We start from the raw sequence: 20,118 nt of genomic DNA, 5'->3' as shown, positions 1-20,118 counted from the left end.
TAGGTGTATTTGCTTAAAATATCAGGTTTCGATTGATGTGTATATTTTGTATTTGAGAGAACCATATTCTTTTAATTTTGAAGTTTTTAAAACTACAAAATTAAAGCATTAAAATTAAAATTCCCTGTATCCTTGAGCTAAAATTTTTGGTATTTTATTGTCATTATCTTCCAAGTACATTTGTTCTTCTTAAAGCATGTTTCTGCTTAACAATGGCATCAGGTAGAAAGTTGTTCATGACACATAGTTAGGACTGTTTTGTGCAACATGGAGATGCATGAACAGAAATTGTACAATACTGACACTGCTTTTGATTTTGTGTTGAATACTTATTGAAATAAAAAATCATTCTGTACACATGATTCAATGATCAAAAATACCTATCTATATTGTGTTATATTTCATTCCAGTTTCTTAAAAAATATTCCAGAGTAACAATAAAATACAATTCCTTTAGAATTAATACCTGAAAAAGCCACAATAATTAGCAAAAATACTGAGGGTATCTGATAGATACATTATGTGCACTCACATTAAATTTCCTATTGCATTCACTCCAGTGTTAAAAGAAGATAAAATATTTTAAAATGGATTTACTCAAGTAGATTTTTCTCTGAATAAAGCATTTTCATTAAATTATATAAACGTTTATTTAAAATCAGATATATTGGACAATGCAAGAACAAACTATTTTTTAAGCTTACATTCAAAATTTTAAATAAAACATTATTCAATAGCCAAATGTCAAAAAAGTTGCCAACATCCTGCATTCGGGCACATTTTTTTATGCTCGAGAAGTGCTTTACAGCAAACACTCTGAAACCCATTTCTAAATGGCCAACGCTGCTCGTGACGTCATTTTGCTACACTCTCACTGCATAAATAAACACGGCCTTCTCTATAGGGTTGCCAACTCTCCATGACTTGCCAGGAAACTCCTGGAATTTGGCAAAAATTTTAAAAATTTCATACTTCTAAATTGAGTCTTATTTTATCTATATTTACTCAATATAATGACCACCTTTTGGGTTATATATTAAAACAGATTAAAGAATAGGTAACAGTGTTTTGATATTGCTGAGAGTAAAGAGAGTCAAATCCTCAATTTTTTTTTTACTTTTGGTAAGGAAAACTCCCAGAATCAACTCTTTGAAAATTGGCAATTTTTTGAAATTTACTGAAGAATTTGTTTTTAGTGAACTTAGTCATAATATATTTGCAGAATTTTCAATTGAAAGTAGACAGTAATTTGCTGCTTATTAGAACTGACTAATCATTTCTAGTAGTTATATATTTTTGGTTTAACTTACAAAATTTTCAATTTAATACCTTATTTATTAATTTTATATCATAATCAAAATGTTCTTTGTATCATGAAGAAATGAAATAAAATCAATTATAGCATTTTATAATATTTAAACTTAAGAAGTACAATGATTTTATCTAAAAAGATGGTTATGAAAAGAGACATTCAAAGTTTGAAATGTTTATATTTAGAATATTTATAAATTGAATGTATTAAAGATTGATTATATTTAAGTTTTGTTTCTATCTTAAAATTTTTATTAGAATTAATTTCTAATTTATTAATTTTAAAATGTCACTTATGTTCATTATAGCCAATAGAGCCATGCCGTGCTGCTCCTTCACGGATGCTCTATATGCAAAGTATGGAGAAGAAATGGAGGATAAAGGATGCAATCCATGTGAAATATTTGTAGTTGGTAGTGCACCAGGTCGTTCAAGTCCAAGTGGGAGGCTAATTATACCTCGTGCATTAACATTGAATTGTTGTGGAATAGAAAATGCTGGCTCACAAAGGACAATTGAGGAACTCTGTCATGATGTTGAAGAATTAGATTTAGCTCAGAATCAACTTAATGATTTAAAAGAAGTATGTTACTTAATTATTTATAGACATATAAATCTAAACATAAATTATATTATTAATATATATTGAATAAAAGTAGCTTATACACATTATAAAAGTATGGTTTTTTTAATTAATTGTGATGATATAATCAAAGTTGTTACAAAATGTTTATTTGAATGAAAATATAAGTATAGAAATTATATTTTTAATATTGCTAATGTTTGTAATCTGTGTTTACTACTAGAATTTAAGTTATAAAAACATATACTGGAACATTTTCATGTTTTTCTAAGCACTGAAATATTTTTAACAAGAAATCACTTATTTCCAAATAAATTAAAATCAAGAACTGAATATTTCACTTGTTTGTAAGGTTGATTAAGTTAATAAAATCACTATATAGTAAGATGATATATTATCTTATAGCATGAAGAATCATGAAGGATCTGGATTTAAATTTTCATCCAGTTTGTATGGATGCATAAATCATCTGTTATCCATTTTGGCCAATCCAATTTCCAATTTAGCCTGCCTATAATGGCAAAATTGAAACCATTGTATAATCTGAAGCTCTGAATATATGAGTATTTGAACCTTTTCCATAAACTTTGGTGGCAAGTATTATTTGAACTGACTAATAATAGTCACAGTTTATAATTGACCATTATTTTTACCATAGAACATATTTAGATTGTAATTTGAAGTATAATATCAAGAGATTGTGGCATAACAGCCTACCTCTAGCCAAATTACCTTACATCTGATCATTAAAGCCTTAATATAGTCTGATAAATAATCTGGCAGATTGTTTGGCAACACTGATTTGAAGTTTAGTTGAGAATTTAAGAAAGTTTACAATTTTAAGGCATTTAATGTGAGATTAACTTGATCACATATTCTCATAAATCTAATTACAATACTTACATATGACTACCAGATTAAATTGGGCTAATTTTCTGCAATTATTTTTAATTAATTTCTAAATAATTATTTAGAAATCAATTGATTAATTAATTAGTTGTTTGGCTTATTACTAATATATTGGGTTTTAAGATGTTTGTATATCTAGTTACTTACTTATTTCTAAATCACCAAGTTTAACTAAGAAAATGTATATAAGATGTTGAAATTAAATAATTGTCACACTAAAATGTTCAAATATTTATTAAAGTAATGATAACCTTAATTTTCTCTTCTAAATAAACATCTTCAAATGTATATAGTAGAATCTGTTTGTTGTAATCACTGGAACTTGCCTATACTGATTATAACCAACTAATAATAATATACGGGACAATATTTAATGGAAATTCTAGTTTTATAGATTCATGGCATTAAAAGGACATGTTAAAATGATTAATTAATTATAGTTATTTTTAATTCATAGTAATTTATCCATTAGGTAGTTGAACTAATAAATACCAACATTCTGAATAAAGCATTTAAATAAAATATTTTTAAACTATAGTACTTTGTACAATTATTAACATTTAACTGACTGACACTAATAACATTTATACAAAAAAAAAAAAAAAAACTGGATGTAAATACTATAATTAAGTTTAAAAAGACAGTAATCCAGCAAAAAGTTAAAATTTATTATTGAAAAGAATATTTTCTACCATATTAAATTGTCATCTTTAGGTTTTTGGAATGTAACTTAGAATATAGAACTTGAAATATAAATTTAAATATATTGGGACCTGTTAAATTCAACTGTAAGTAGTTCACAAGTACAGAAGAGTAGTATTAAAATACCACACAAAAATAAAAATAAACATTAGCAAATTGATTACCATATAGAAAATAAATAAATAAAGCATAAAAAACTTAAATGAAATAAGAAATACATTTAATTTAATACAAAATTAATTTAGCCTTGAATTTAATGAGTTCCAATATCTTTAAATTTGTATTTCAAGTTCTATATTATATGTTCCATTCTAAAACCCTGAAGATGACATAAAATTTGATTGAAAACATTTGTTGCAGTAATAAATTTTACCTTTTTGCTGAATTACTGGATTTTTGAAGATAATTCTGACTAATAACAATAACTGATGATGATTGCATATTATCAGTTACATATTAAGATTAATAGCTGAAAATGGTAGCTTAAAAGTATCTATTTACTTGGCAATGATAACTATAATAGAATACAGTAGAGCGTCAATTATCCGAATCAATTGGGGACTAGGGTTGTTCGGAAGATCGATGTTTCAGATAACTGATTATGTATGAAAAAATATATTAATTTATCCCATCTTGACATTTTTCTCCGTTGCATGTCGCTTTGCGTTGAATTTTTGTCGATGTTAAGCCTAACGAAGACTATTGTATCATTAAAAATTATTTTTTTATTTTATACGAACAAAAAAAAATATAAAAACAATAAAAAATTATACTTCAGAAGTTAATTTAGTATCAAAAACGTAAAATATTTGAGTAGCCAAAGACATAGCCAAAGATTGCAGCGCCACAGCACTGACGAAAATTTAAATTTGCTGACTGGAATTCTTTTGGATGATTGACTTTCGGATAATAAACGCTCTACTGTATCTGATTCTAATAAGAAAAGTTTTATCTGTATAATTTAACATATGTTTTCAGTTTGTTTATTCTGATTATGATAACATTAAAAGACTAATAACAATTTCCATGATTATAATAAATGGCTCTACTAAACTAATATGATATTTCTACTGAGAACATGATTGATCAGAAGTCTAAAATGGCAACTGTTTAAGCACACAATGTTAACTTTCAGAATTTTGTATTTTCAATGTACAGAGTACTGATTGTTATGTAATAAATGATCTTTATGTTTGTGTTTCTCGTTTCTGCTAAAAAGAGACAGGACAAAATTTGCTTTAACTAACATTCATCAAACATTCTCGTTCTCATTTTTTCTCATGAGAGTTATGAGACACATTTATTAATAATTTAAGTGATTACAGTTGTAGAAAAAATGTATAAAAAATTAGATAAAATTAAATTATTGAGCATTTAAACAATAATAAATTTATAAAACATAAATATGAGAAATTAACAAAATAAAACATAATATCCACAGGGTTGTGACATCCATCACCCCATCATCCACTGATATTTTATGCCAACATCAAACTTTAAATTCTAAACTATACTTTTTTATATTTGTACAAAAATATTTTCTTTTATATTAATACTAGCTTCTTATACCCATTGTTATTAAGTTAATCGTAAATTTGAAAAATGTACTTGGTATAACCCATTTTAAGAACATTATCAGAATGTCTGTAAACTATGTGGGAAGTATGTTCTTGTAAATAGTAAGTATTATAGAATAATTATTAGAATAAGGAAAATATTAGAAAATAGTTGTAAGCTTCTTGCCTCTAATAAATTAAATAAAATAATTATCTCAAATAACTAATTGGTAGAGATGTACGAGGCTTATCAAGCTGTAATGGAGCCAAATAATTGAGTTCTCATCAAGAAAAGGAGACTAATTTTATTTGTGAGATGCATTTCAATCATCACTAGATCCTCTTCAGTCACAATTACATAAATACAGATATCTAAAACAATTGCAAAAAACTTACATTTAACATTTAACTTAATATATACATTAAAATAATTTATAAAGGGAAAAAATAACCTGCAATATTTAACTAAGGTGAAAAACAAATCTTCAATATTTAACTATTAAGTTAAATATTGCAGGTTGTTTTTTTTTTATTCATAGTTTTTACAGTATAACCCTTTTGAGTGGCTGCGCACAAGTGTTATGTGCTACTTGTCACAATAATGCTATAGTGTCATATATATATATATATATGATATATAGAAAATAAATCAATATTTCAGGGTGATATGTGTGACATTATCTAAGTTAGAAGTATTTTAACATAACAGCTGAGTTTTAAAGCAATTGGTCAGACAGCTTAGGACTGCATAGCAAACAAACAAACACTCTCATTTATGTATATAAAGGATAAACTGTAACACTGTCAAAGTGATGGGAGAAAAAATAAAACATGTCAGCCTTTTGATAAAATTGGTAAGGTTTTTAAAAACTTAATGGTGAGCGAAATCCCTTTAAAAAGGACAAGAGAAGAAATAAAAAAAATAATTTTTACTTAGAATTATACAAACTTTATTTTTTGTCACATTTTTCATAAAGATTGTGTCATCTCTTAATAATTTGCTGTGTTGTCCTAAATCAAAAATATAAACTTTTAATTAAGTGCCGAGTTCCTGAAAAATCTTAAAGTTATTTCTAAAAATTAAGAAAAAGTAATTCTCCAGATAAGGAGGCATTAAAGAAATTAAAAGAAATATTTTATTTCTGCAAGTGTTTTTGATGTAATTACACACATCGTCCTCAGGCAGTTTGATTTATTTATTCTTAAAAGTTATGTTCCAAAACGGCTAATGTCGTTACTGTTTAAATTTAAATATTCCATTCAAAATCTCTTTGTTATTCAAACTGCCTGAAGATGATGTGCATAATTACATCAAGAACGCTTGCAGAAATAAAATATTTTTTTAAATTTCTTTAACGCCTCCTTATCTGAAATTTTTAATTGAGTTAATACAACTGTTGGCATGATGTCCAATCTAAGTATTTAGTATACCTAAAAGTAATTCTCATTAAATCTTTTAATTGATAAATGTATATTGGGACAATCTTTTTCAAAATTCATAAAGATACATGAAAATCATATATCAATTAAAAACTCCTAAAAATTCATACAAAATAAAGTTTATAACAGTGAATTAAAGAAAAGCTAAGAATATGATCATCACAATGTATAAAAGACTTTCAAATTACAAGAAACTTTTTTACATATTGATATATTCTTTAAAATGTAAACAAATTTGTAAAATGTTAAGGATGCTATTAGTAATAAGTTATTTTATTTAAGATCAATAAAACAAAGTTTAATATCTGTAAAAAACTTTAAATAGTTAATCTAATATAATTTAGCAGCTAAATAGAATAAACAACTTTTAATTTAGTATTAGTTATAATTAAATAACAATTTTTATGGTTTTATTTATTGATCGTCTTTAGCTTCTTAGTACAGAACAAAAAATAAAATGAGTGATTACAAGCTACATTATCAAATCTACACATAAATATGAAGATAGCTGATAAATTCAGTTGAAAATGTTTGTTATTTAAATGTGATTAATTCATAACCTTTAATCCAACAGTTGTAATTAATTGCTGGATTAAAGGTTGTTTCTTATTTCATTCTAATCATCACTTTTAATATTTGCAGTTTCAATTTAGCAGATGAAATAACAAAGTATAAAGTTATTTTGTATCAGAATTGACACAAAGGACTTTGACTATTTGCTGCATTATTCTGTTTAATACTTCAAGCATATATCCTTTTTGCTCAATCAAATGTATTATAGGAAGTTCTGTCTTCCTTATTGCATGATATTTACAAATATATAATGAATAGAATTTAACTGTCATTAGAATTATTAAAGTGAAAATATTAATGTCATGAATGAGTTTAGTAAACCCAGTTTTTTAAAAATAATTTTTAATTTTTTAAAATGTGTTATTAGTTTTATTTTAAAAAATTTTGATATTTAATGTAAGAACATGTTATATTGAGTCTGATTTCACATTTATTTGACAGAATTCATCAGCCCACTTGATTCATCTCACATGCTTCTTGATATTTGGATGACACTAATTTCAACTTTATATTCCAAGAGTAGTATTTAATAAATGAGGAAATTCAGATATAAAATCATTTTTATAACATCTGCTCATTGTAGCATTTCACCACACAGTTTTTCTATTCTTCTTTTTATACTTTCTCTCTTTATTTACATAATTTTTTAACAGGATCAATGATCAACTAAATTTTTACATAATGAAAATTTGTTTTTATGCCAAATATTTATAGACTTTTTTATTGTATTTTCTAAAAAAATTATTAAAAATAAATAACAAATAGAAAATAATCAAAACCTGTAATTAGCAGCAATTAATTTTTATAAAAACAAATATTTTTAAGAACTATAAGTCAGTAGTTCTTAAACTGTTGGATGCACCTCCTTAATAAGGTGTAAACTGTTTTTAGGGTTCACAAAGAAATGATTAATGTTACTGTTTATTTTTAGGTGCAACTCCAACATGCATTTATTATTCTATCTATAGTTTCAATACAATATAGCATTAAAAACACTTGTGTGTCTTTTTTATTTTATTAATATTGTTGGTCTACAATTTGAAAAAATTGTAGAACTTTAAATTCCCATTGTTGTTTGTTATCTGCCTGTCCTTTTTTAATCTCAAGAACAGAGTTAGACAGATTAAAGTTGAGATTAGATATGGAAAGTTTAGGGGCAAGAGGCCCTGATTAACTATATATGAATTTCCAGTGAAAACTGAAAGTCGTGTTATTTCAATTCCAAAAAATTTTTCTCTGAAAGATGTTATATAGATAACCTCTCTCGCATGACTCTTTTCTAACAGGAAAACTATTATGTATAGAGGCAAGCAATACTATTTTGAGATGGAGAACATATATTTTAAATTAAATAAATTAAAAATATGATTAAAAATTGCAGCCCAGCATTGTGATGATGTCACATTAAATAATGCTCATTACATTATAAGTTATTTTTGCAGTTCTGACTATGATGTAATTACATCTTTACATCATAGTCATCTTTAAAATTTCAATTAATTTAAAGAAAACCAGCACACAATATCAAAAATCCAGCAAAAAACATATAAAACTTACTATAGCAAATGTTTTCTTCCATACTAAACAGCTGTATTCAATTAATTTAGCAGTAAGTATTTTACTTTTGTTTTGTTGAAATATAATTGTGAACTATAAAAGAATTATAAGTAATCTTAGTTTTATTAGAATAAAATACATCCTGAAAAACTGTAAGTCAGTATGCTTTTATGAAAAGCTTTGGAGGTATAGAAATTTTCTAACTAAAAAAGGAAGATATCTCTTAAAAGTTCTCAAACTTTTAAGAGATGATCCTCAGGTTTACACATTCCATAAATCAAATGATGAATTCAAGAATATTCTAAACACTATAGATGCATGCATCATACCCATGCATTTATAACATTCTTAAATGATCAAACAAATAATGCACATAAATTACATTAAAACTTTGGAATACATACCAATACATACAGTAAAAAACAAACAAATATAAAAGTAAATTATTATAAAATTAATGTTATATTTTTAAGACACAAATATGAAAAATGAAACAACTCTTTTGTAAGAAAACAACGCATTTATTTCTAAATTGTTTTCAAATGTTATTTGTGTATTTTAAGTTCAGATTTTATAATATTCTGTGTGTTAATAATTAATAATAATAAATTCTTTGTTGTTAGATACTTGTTTCAATTTACAACATTAATTTAAAGTAATTTTTTGTTTACTACAATAAATAAATAAACAGATATGGTGTTCTTATATTCATTCTTTAATACAGGGACACTATATCAATTCTTTAATATTTCTAACAAAAAATTAGACATTTAATATGTTGAAAGCAAATTTCCAGCTTTAATTATACATCTGTTGCACCTTTTAATTTGCGTCTCTTACATAATCATTCTGAATATATGAATTATCTCATTAGATTCATCTGATTATGTATTTACAGTAAGACCCCACTTAATGCTGCCTTGATAAACTCTGAATCGATATAACGTGGTCTGCTCGAAGCCTAAAAAAAGGCTCAAAATTTACTCTGATTCAAATTATCTCAGCTTTTCGTTATTTGTATATAATACAATTATTCCTAAACATGAACCAATTAGCAAAAGGTGGAAATTCATCATAGCTCTGTACTTTCCTTAAATCCATGTTTGTTTGGTGCAATTTTGGAAAAAACATAACATCATGGATGCCAAAGGCAATATCAACTTCACTTGGCAAGAATTAACTGATAAATGCATGAACGAAGTATGCAAGAATTCTCAATGAGAAGAACCTATCACTGTATCATTAGGATGACCAAATTGTCAACCTAAGTGATACTGCAGGACTAGGAGATGTAGATGAGCAGGATATTGAGGAGTTACTGCAGGTTTCTGGTGAGAGCCTTACCAATGATGACCTTCAAGAACTGGCAGAACAAGGAATTCATGTAGAACTGGAATATAGTGATTCTGATAACGAAGGACCCAAAGAATTTCTCTATAGATTTCCTTAGTAAAAGTTTGGTAATGATAACCGAAATTGTTGATTAAATTGTAGTGAATGATCCAGATTTTGAAAGGAGTGCAAAAACAAAATGAGGCATTTTGGATGCAATCTCTTGCTATCGACATTTGCTTAAGAAAAGAAAAAAAGCGACAAATAACACTAAATGACTTTATCACAAAAAACAAGAATTTCAGAAGAGCAAAGATTTTCATCACAAATAATGAACTTTACATTTCTGTTTGCATATGTATATGTGTTATTTAACATATATTATTATGCAAATTAATATAAAAGTAACTTAAAATTAAACTAAAATCTGTTTATTTTTGGTTGTGTGTTCCCCTTTCCTTATTTACTCTATGTTGAAATGACTTTGTTTAATTTGTTTAACACTGTTTTGTTTAGTGCTTTGTCGTCTATGAACCTATCCCTCGTGTTAAGCGGGGTCTTACTCTATATACTTTTCTTGAATTATTGGTATATGCATATAATCATGTGCATTGTTCAGATTCATCATATTTTTGATTTTTTATTTTTTAATGAATGATAAATTTAATTTTTATTTAATAAACTTTTGTATAATAAACAATTTTCAAGGGATAATACACCTTTACAAAAAGTAGGACTTAGTATATTTTATTTTACAGCTAAAATTGTTTTTAAGATATTTAGTTTAAATAAAAACAAATTATATTGTAAAATAATTCATTAATCAGATATATATGTAAATAGGTAAATTACATCATTTCTAAAATGCCCAATCTCTGGTTCCTTAATTTAAGTCATAATGATATGGAAGATACTGTTCCAGTTCATATGGATAAAGCTTTAAATGTTAAAAGTTTAATTTTAAATCACACATATGTACCTTGGACAGTGGTCAACAGTTTACTTGATGCTATGCCCAAGTAAGTTGATTATTTTAGCTTTTTTTTTTTTTTAATTAACAAAAGACTATTTAATAAAATAAAACCTTAAATTTTCAGTGAAAAATAAAATTTAATGATTTTAAATTTCTGCATTTTTTAAACAGATTTTATTTTTCAATATCATGATTGTCTTCTTGGATATTGAATTCATTTTTCTCAACAGTCTAATTTTTACAATTAGATTGAATATCAATAATCAAAATGTTAATATAATTACAAAAAATGTGCCTTGATCATTCTTTTTTCCTGATTTTTTACTTTCTTGGCTGTTATAATATAATATTGCTGTAATATAATACAAAGAAAAATATCATAATCATTTCAAATTTTTACTTTCGTGTTATTTTCCTGGCTGTTGTTATATAATATTGTAACATTTGATCCTCTGGGTATTTGGAATCTTAATGTTTTGATACCTCTGAATCTGAAAATGTCAAAAAAACTGATATCTAGAACATGTGTATGTGTTGGTATCTATTTTATTTAATATTTCAGAATGTATTAAGATTAAGAAACAAATTTGGTGTGGTAACTTAGATATAAGGGACATTGATGATATTAAATTTTGATGATAAAAGGTTGAGGAGATAGATAGAGTCATGTGTTTTGGATGGGATTAGACTTAAGAAAATTTTAATCATTATTGGCATTTACAGTATTTTTAAAACACGTCCCTAGCCTCAAAATTAAACCTGTTGTCTTTTTATTATACTATATTAATACTATAAAAGTTATATTTTTAATAAAAGCTCATAACAGCCTGGAAAGTTAAGCAACCCTTTGCTGGATTTTTTTCTTTGCATAAAATTTTTTGTATCTTGCTTCCTCTGATCTTTTTAATCTTATTTAATCATAGACTTTTTGTTTTTTAACTGATTAGAGTAAATTATATTTTTTGAAATAACTTTCAAATCAATATATTGATACAGAGAATCATTTTCAGAAAAAAAATATTATTTTAATTATTTATAATTAATAAATAATTATAAAAATATTTAACTTTATAAAACTTAAAATTCCTTTTGAAAAATTAAATTTCAGAATTTTTTAAAATTAAAAATTCATTTTTATTTTTTATTTCTTTATAAATTCTTGTTATAGAATATGATATGACCTGTTTTCCAGGTGTTAAATTAGAAGGGGGAAAAATAGTGAAACAAGTTTAAATTCAAATACTTTTGTTAATTTTAATGTCAATGACATCAGGAATACAGTTGTTACAGAACATTTAAAATTTTACAAAGCAATATGAAAGATGCTGTTTATCTAGTGTGTGGGTTTGGATTCCTAAAGATGCTACATTAAAATCAGTGAAAGTACTTGAATTTAAACTTGTTTCATTGTTTTTCTTCCAATTTAACATTGAAAACAGGTTATATTGTATATTATTAGCAGTAAATAGTGTGCATGCAGTCATTATTTTGATTGATTCTTGTTAGTCTTAAAAGAATGGTTATATGCAAGTTGATGATAATATATTCCATTAACAAGTTAAAAAATGTAATTTAGTACATATCTGCCAATGTAACTAATTATTGTTTTGGGTTGTTTAGATTAGTGAAGATTTTGGATTAGTGGGATTCTATGTAAGTAAAAGCACACNTTGTTCTGCCAAACAATCTGCTATTTTCAGGCTATGTCAGTGATTAATTACTAATTAATTTGACTAAAGATAGGCAGATATGCCTTAATTAGTAGCTAATCATTAACATAGTCCAAAAAGAGTCCAATAATTTAGCAGATAATCTGGCATTATTATTTAATCATTACAAAATGCAAAGTTTAAAAGTTATTTCAAATCTAGAAATGAAAGAATTCAAACTATTTTTTCTATATAGAAGCAATATACTGTATTTCATTATTTTATATGTAAAGTTTCTCTTCCAGGAGTGAAAATCCATATTTACTAAACATTTTCAGAATTATTGATTTGGTGATGAATAGATAAATAATAATAAAATGAAGATGGAAAGATTTTAAATTACTGTATATAAGATCATTATTGCTAATTTATACAGATTAAAAATTCCTTTTCACAATTTTCTGAGATATTATGAATTTGTTTAATATCTCAAAATAATCAATAGTAATAACTATTGATAACTATAGTAATAACTATTGATTATTTTGATTGATAATAAATATCCTGAAAATGTTTAATATTTAATACAGGAAGACTGAATCCTAAGGAAGAAAATCATTTCTTTCTTGTCAAATAAGAAATTTCCTGTTCTTTCTTTTAAATATTTTATTTTTTATACTATTTTTAGAATATCATAACTAAATTATCAAAAATAAGTATAAACAAAATCATAAATTGAAAGAGATATAGAGAAAAAAAGAGAAAGAAATAAAAACACAGAATAATGAGAGATGTTATGCTTTGATTTTGAATCTCTTTTAAATTTAATCCTTGAAAAGCTAAATATAATAATTTACACAAATTATGTTATCTTATATCAGCTACAAAGGATTCTAATGTAAATAGTCTGATAAATGAGGAATGTTTTGAATTTTAATGCTGCTATTTACTAATATATTTATATTAAAATAACTACAAAAATCTGGAATGTAAACAGTATTCAATTGTAATGATAATAATAAATATCTAATAAATAATGAAAATTTAAATTAATTAAGAATGGGCAAAACAGAAAATTCAAACTCTCAAAACTATAACATTAATGGTTTTTACATTTTTTTTATTTGTAAATTTACTAAACCCAATGAATTAATTTCAAATTTATTGTTATATGTATAAAAAGGAAAAATATCAATACTAAAAAATAGTAATAATTCAATAAATTACTGAATGTAAGGGAACATATTTCATATGTAAGAAATGGACAGGGTGGGGGGAAAAAGTCACTTAACACCATTGCTACAGTATATATAATGCACTCAAAGTTAATTCGCTAATGTCAGGAACACATTAGACCGAGGAGAAAACAGTATGATGTGTGTTACACACATGGCCGCCATATTGAATGCAACTCCAAAACTGTAAATGGGAAGGGGGCAGTAGCATGCCGTCCATAGAAGCTGTGGAAACACCGCTTTCCTTGTATTTTCTAAAATATACATATTGTACATATACATAAATACATAAAATATTTTCATATTTTAATATACTTTGAATTAATTAAAATTAATATTTTATTATAACTGGATTATGTATCTTATTACAAATTTCTATACATGTGAAAAAAATTATAAGATTGTTACTGTATATTCAAATATAAATTCGTATATGCATATTCCCAATGGACGCACTGTATTGTTGAATATGGGACAGCTTTCATGGTGAAAATATTTGAATTGTGTGAAGCAGCCAGATTATACACATTTGTGTATGTGCTTTACAGAGCACCAACCTCATGCGGTTTAGCTTGTGGATGCTACACAGCAAAATATCGTATAATGTTCAAATGATTCTATCCAGAGCTGGCACAGCTGACCTATCATCATATCTCACCACTCGCCACTAGAAGGGGTCATGTGACACATCATTTAGGGTCAGAATTTCAGAAGGAATTGATTGCTGAAAGATTTTATTGACCTAACTCAAACAGTTACAGAATTATCCATGTTACATGATGTGCTCAATGTACTTTGGGTACATTTTTTATTCTGTAGCAGGGGTGTTAACAGACTTTCTTTCCCACTCTGTACTAAAACAGAGATTGCAGAAATTAGAAGGCAGTTAATCTCAATAACATATATATTTGGTCTTAATTTTCTATTTAAATTTCCACTGATTGTAAAAATTTTATAGGTTGCTATATATTCATAAATTAATACATATTGGTATTTGGCAATTTCTGTAGAAAGAACTGTTGGACAAATCTCAACCAAATTTGATGTATATACTACTCTCCTGAATAGACATTTGATTTTTCAGAAAAACAATTTTACTACAAAATCACTGGCTAGATAAAAATTTTGCATTGATGTGCATATTATCTAATAAATTTGGGAAGTTAAGAAACAAAGTGCAATAATTTTTATTTCAATATATAACATATATAACAACATTTATATGTATATATAATAACAATTCATAACCTAATTTAATTAATTAACTCCAAACAATCTGCTGAATTATTGGGCCATTATATTTTGGGATATGTTAATGGTTAGTTACTAATCAATTTTACTAGAAACAGGTGGATATGCTGCCATCTCATATTAATTTTAAAAATTATAATAAAGTAATTTTTAATTTAGAAAATTCTGTAAGAAAAGAATCCGGCCAGAGCAGGTCTCAAACTTGCAAGTTTTGCTTACTATGCAGATGTGTTCCACTTATGCTATCCAGACTTCCATCTGATCTTTAGTCAAATTAATTAGTAATTAATCATTAACATAGTCCAAAAATAGTCTGGTAATTCAGCAGATTGTTTGGAGTTATTCAATTACAGCTGTGATTACATAGGTAGAATGTGGGATTGATGATAATTCATGATATAATTAACTCATATAATTAACTCATGATAAGGCAAAGTGAGCGCCATGATTATTCGCCTGTTTTGCAACTCTGTAGCTGTATGCTATATTTTGTATATATTAATATATTAATTTAAGTTTAGTTTAGTTTCTTCCTTNAATACAAAATAAATTAGAATAGAAAATAACCAAGAGAATTTTATAATAAATTTAAAAATTTATATTAAACTGATCAGATTTTCTTTGAAAAAAAAAAAGTATGGACCTGACAATCTTTGTTACAAAATGAGCATAGATTCCTTTCCTGCTTACAAAATAACTTACACCTAAAAATAAAAAAAGTGTTAGTCAAAGATGACAAAGAAAGGACATTTACAAGATTAACTGGCTATTTCTATAGACATATTGATCTCTTCCTTTATAAATGTATGTTTTCAGTTATGTAGTATATCAAATCTGGACATTTTCTCAGCTCCTTTCAAAGTGCTTCTCTCCTTTTTTTGTTTTCAGATCTTCCTTTTTGAATTGTTCATTTTTTGTCTTTTTCTTTGACCTTTTTAATGACTAGTAAAAGAAAAAGAAAATATTCTTTCTTGTGTCCTTAAAAACATATTCCTCCATTCCACATTGTCCTTTCCACCAATGTACATACTTTCATAATCTTAGTGTATTCAAATTTAAGTTACAGACAAATGTCAACCAATCCAACCAGACAACCAGACAATCCCAAACAAAGGAAGAGACAAAGAAATGGAAATTGCACATTAGCATGCCACATATCTCCCCATCAAAACAAATATAAAATTTTATTTTCCAAGGTATAATCTATGAAAATCAATCTGATGCCTCCTTAAGTTGTAATGTCTGTCATCATAGGTTTTCATGTCAGTTGCTAGGAGTTAGAATGTTATCATAGGTTTTCAAAAATAATTGGAAAGAGTTTGTCATGACATTGAGGAAAATAATTTTCCTCAACGTCATGACAAACTCTTTCCAATTATTTTTACATCTTGGTAAATAAAAGATATTATCAATCTCGTCAACATGATCTCACTGAATACTTAGTGTTCTGGTCCATTTTCTGTATCTTTCACTCACACTCACTTCATAAAATGGATTTTCAGCCTGTCGATATGAACATCTCTATCCTTTAAGTTTCATTTATTCATACATCCATTTATTTTATATGTAACAGAATTATGGATAGAGACAATTCTAAATGGTCTTTTAGGCAAAATCTAGGCAAAAACTTTCCTAATTTATTTCCTTTCTTTGTTACCAAATCTGTTGCCCTAACAAAAATTTCTTTAGCTATCTCCTTTTATTCCAATATTCCCTCTTTTTATTACTTACTCTGTAGCTGTACACTATATTTTGTATATATTAATATATTAATTTAAGTTTAGTTTAGTTTCTTCCTTCTATCCTTTGTCCTTTTGTTCCATCTCTTTCTAGAACTTTCCTATCTTAATTCCTGTCCCTTGGGTGGGATGACCAGTTCCAGGAAATGAAAGAACAAAGAAGTTAGAATGACCCTTAGGACAATGATGAAAAGACAAAGGGCATTCGAGGAGAGAACGGCGAGAAGTATGGAAGTGGAGAGTGGACACTCTGGGTTGCTTAAGCAACGACCGAAGATCTTGGAAAGAAGAAGATAAAGGTTCTCGTCCAGTGACAGCGACAAAAAGATTTTAGAAAAGGAAATAATAAATATAGAGGGAGACGACAACGAGTCAAATCCAAAGAAGTCATCGTGCGGCATCCCACCCTTCAGTACGAATAGTTCGAACACCACCATAAAAAATCCCGGGTATTTCTGTCTCAATCTTATGTATTCTTCATCCTTCTGCTTCTATTCTTCTCTTTCACTAGTATTAAGTTAGCATATAAGATTAGTTTTAAGGTCGGGCCCTTTTTTGTCATCGCAGTTGGAAACGGTACCGTACGTTTGAATCTAAATATTGTCATAGTAGTAATCTCATATACCGTCGTGTTGTATTGTGACATTGGAATCCATAAAATAAAATATAATTTTTCTATGTGCAAAATTGTTTCATTGTATAACTCTTAATTTTGCCCTTATATCTCACAACTCCTTATTTATTTTTTTTTAAATGTATATAATATGCACATTATGGAGACAACAGTGCCAAATTTTGCTGTATTGGTTGAATTTTAAAGTAAAATTTTTTGTTGAAAACTGAAACCACATATTCAGGACAGTATGTATACCAAATTTGTTTGAGATTTTCCTAATAGTTTTTCTACAGAGAACTCTGAAAATTAACTCTTTAATTATGATCACCCTGTGTATTTTTGAAAAATTTTTAAAATAATAATCAAATGATAGAACTGGATTAACTATTGAACTAGAATCTAGCTCTACCATTTGATTGTATATTTTGGGATTAGTTCTTTGGCTTGGAAAACTAAGAGCTGATGTCATAGGCATTTGTCTTTGACATTGGCCCTTATTTTCATATATTATCCTCTTTTGGTTCTTATATTTGCCTTTGGTATTGGCCCATCTTCTCTATATATTTTATTAAAGTAAATTATTTACTTGAAATTTATTAATTTTTCAGTGTTAGAGAACTTCATTTAAGTTTAAATGATTATGAATCAGTTGATTTGGATCCAAAAAGGCCTTACAATAATTTAAGAACTCTTCACATAAGTGGAAATCCTTTACATAGTTGGGAAGAAGTTACTCATCTTGGACAATGTTTTCCTTTTTTGGACACTCTTATAATGGCTAATTGTTCCATAATATCTATACCTGATCCAAGTTTATGGAGAAATAACTTCCAACATTTGAAAAGTTTCAGTATGAAAAATGGTGCATTAAAAGAATGGAAAGATATTGAAAAATTAAATTCATTTTTTAAATTAGAAGACATCAGATTACAAGGTGTACTAGTACTTGAGGTTAGTTTAATTACTGTAGTTAAATTTTTTATGTACACTAAACTTATTGTTTTTTATGTTTTTACATAGAATATAGAATATAGCAAAAGATTAGTTTAAAATGCAATTAAAATTGTAAAAACAGTTTAAAATACTGTATATTAAATTAATTAAGGCTAACCAATAAATAATACCAATGTGTTCATCTTATTTTATAAACATGTCTATATTAAAGAAATTAAAGACATAAAAGAAATGAGTTTAACATTAATTAAAAACTAATATTAATATGGTGTTGGGAATTCTTCAAGTTAGAACTGGTGTATTTGGATAATAATAATGTCACTGCATGTTTCAGAGCATTGATTATTATTAAATTTGTAATAGTTTGGTTAAATGCAGATGTGTTTAAAAAGCAATAATTTAAAACAATGTTTAAATCTGTATCTCTCAGTATGAGTCATTGTTAGTTATTATGTTTGGATATTCCAACCCACATAAAATTAAGCCTACATTATTTGGCATTCTATCAAATCTCTAGCAAATCTAATCATTCATGCTATTAGATAGCTTTCTATTAAGAGATCATAAATGTATTCCAACAGGTTAAATGATTAAAGAATTTAACAAATTAATCAAGAGAGATTATATCAGCTTCCACTGAAAGATGAATATATTTTTTTTGAGTCTTGATTTATTTCTTTGGGTGTATTTGTTTTTGCATTAGGATTTATTCCTCAGTTGTTATTTGTTTACATACAAATATGACACTTAGAATTTTGTAACACAATTTATATTAACAATTAATATTAATAATAAAATATATTAATAAATAATAATCTGTAGAATGTTAGTGTAATTTATTAGAAACTGATAATTTTGTTTTTTGTTTCTAAGAAGGTTCATAGATTAATTTTTAAGTTGAATTATTAATTATTTATATACTTTTTATTACAGAAAAAATGTTTATATTTACTTATGCTGATGTTTCTTTAAATGTCAACAAAGTTAATTTTAAATTAATTTAATATTGAAAGATTTATATGTTGAAATTTTAGTTCATATATAAAAGTCAATATTTTAACTTGAAATATAATTTAAAAAATGATGATAAGATGTCAATTTATGTTAAATATTTTTTGAAAATACTTAACATAAATTGTAATAAAACTTTTGAACTTTGGTATATTTTATAACTCATTGATATTTAAAAATATTTATTAGGAGCTTTCAGAGAAAGAACGTAGGCAACATCTAATTGCAAGACTCCCACATGCTAAAATATTAAATGGTAGTGCTATAACAGGAAAGGAACGAGAAGATGCTGAACGAGCATTTATCCGATATTTCTTAGATAAAGAAGATCGACCTCAAAGGTAAATAACTTTATTGTTCATTATTTTCATCTTTGATTTGATTCCTTATTAATTAATTAACATGATTTATCAGTATGATTTAATAAATTTACACTTTTAATACTACATCATAAGAATTTTCATAAAATTGTATTGTTATTCTAGCTTTTTGTTTCATTTTAATTTTAGTTTCAAAATTCAAAGCTTACAAGGGGACCTTATGGTCTCGGAAATTCAGTTCAGGATGAGACTTGGCAGGTTCGTAGTATACCTCAAGGGTGTCCACCCAGAAGAATTGTAAAGCGCACTAGCCAGAAGATTCCGAGAAAAAAGGCTCTAAAATTTTAAGCGCAGCTTATATACCGATCGATTCTACCTTATGGTAGTACAGCGAAGTGGCTCAGTCC

At 26.3% G+C, this 20,118-nt stretch overlaps 1 protein-coding gene across 1 annotated transcript in view; it reads left to right on the top strand.

Annotated features, from left to right (window-relative positions):
- The first annotated feature begins 1,574 nt into the window (after positions 1–1,574).
- The window catches only part of LOC111620640 (tubulin-specific chaperone cofactor E-like protein), a 29,609-nt gene continuing 11,065 nt past the window's right edge, over positions 1,575–20,118 (top strand). Inside the window, exons 1-4 of the mRNA XM_023362615.1 lie at positions 1,575–1,894; positions 10,807–10,982; positions 18,035–18,377; positions 19,581–19,732. Of these exons, the coding sequence (XP_023218383.1) occupies positions 1,598–1,894; positions 10,807–10,982; positions 18,035–18,377; positions 19,581–19,732 (968 nt within the window). The 5' untranslated portion in view covers positions 1,575–1,597. The remainder of the gene's footprint in view (positions 1,895–10,806; positions 10,983–18,034; positions 18,378–19,580; positions 19,733–20,118) is intronic.

Source organism: Centruroides sculpturatus, unplaced genomic scaffold (assembly GCF_000671375.1).
Source record: "Centruroides sculpturatus isolate CEXI.00-Female unplaced genomic scaffold, Cexi_2.0 scaffold198, whole genome shotgun sequence".
Lineage (NCBI taxonomy): Eukaryota > Metazoa > Arthropoda > Arachnida > Scorpiones > Buthidae > Centruroides > Centruroides sculpturatus.
The sequence above is the reverse complement of the archived record's forward strand: the minus strand, read 5'-3'. Positions and strand labels throughout refer to the sequence as shown.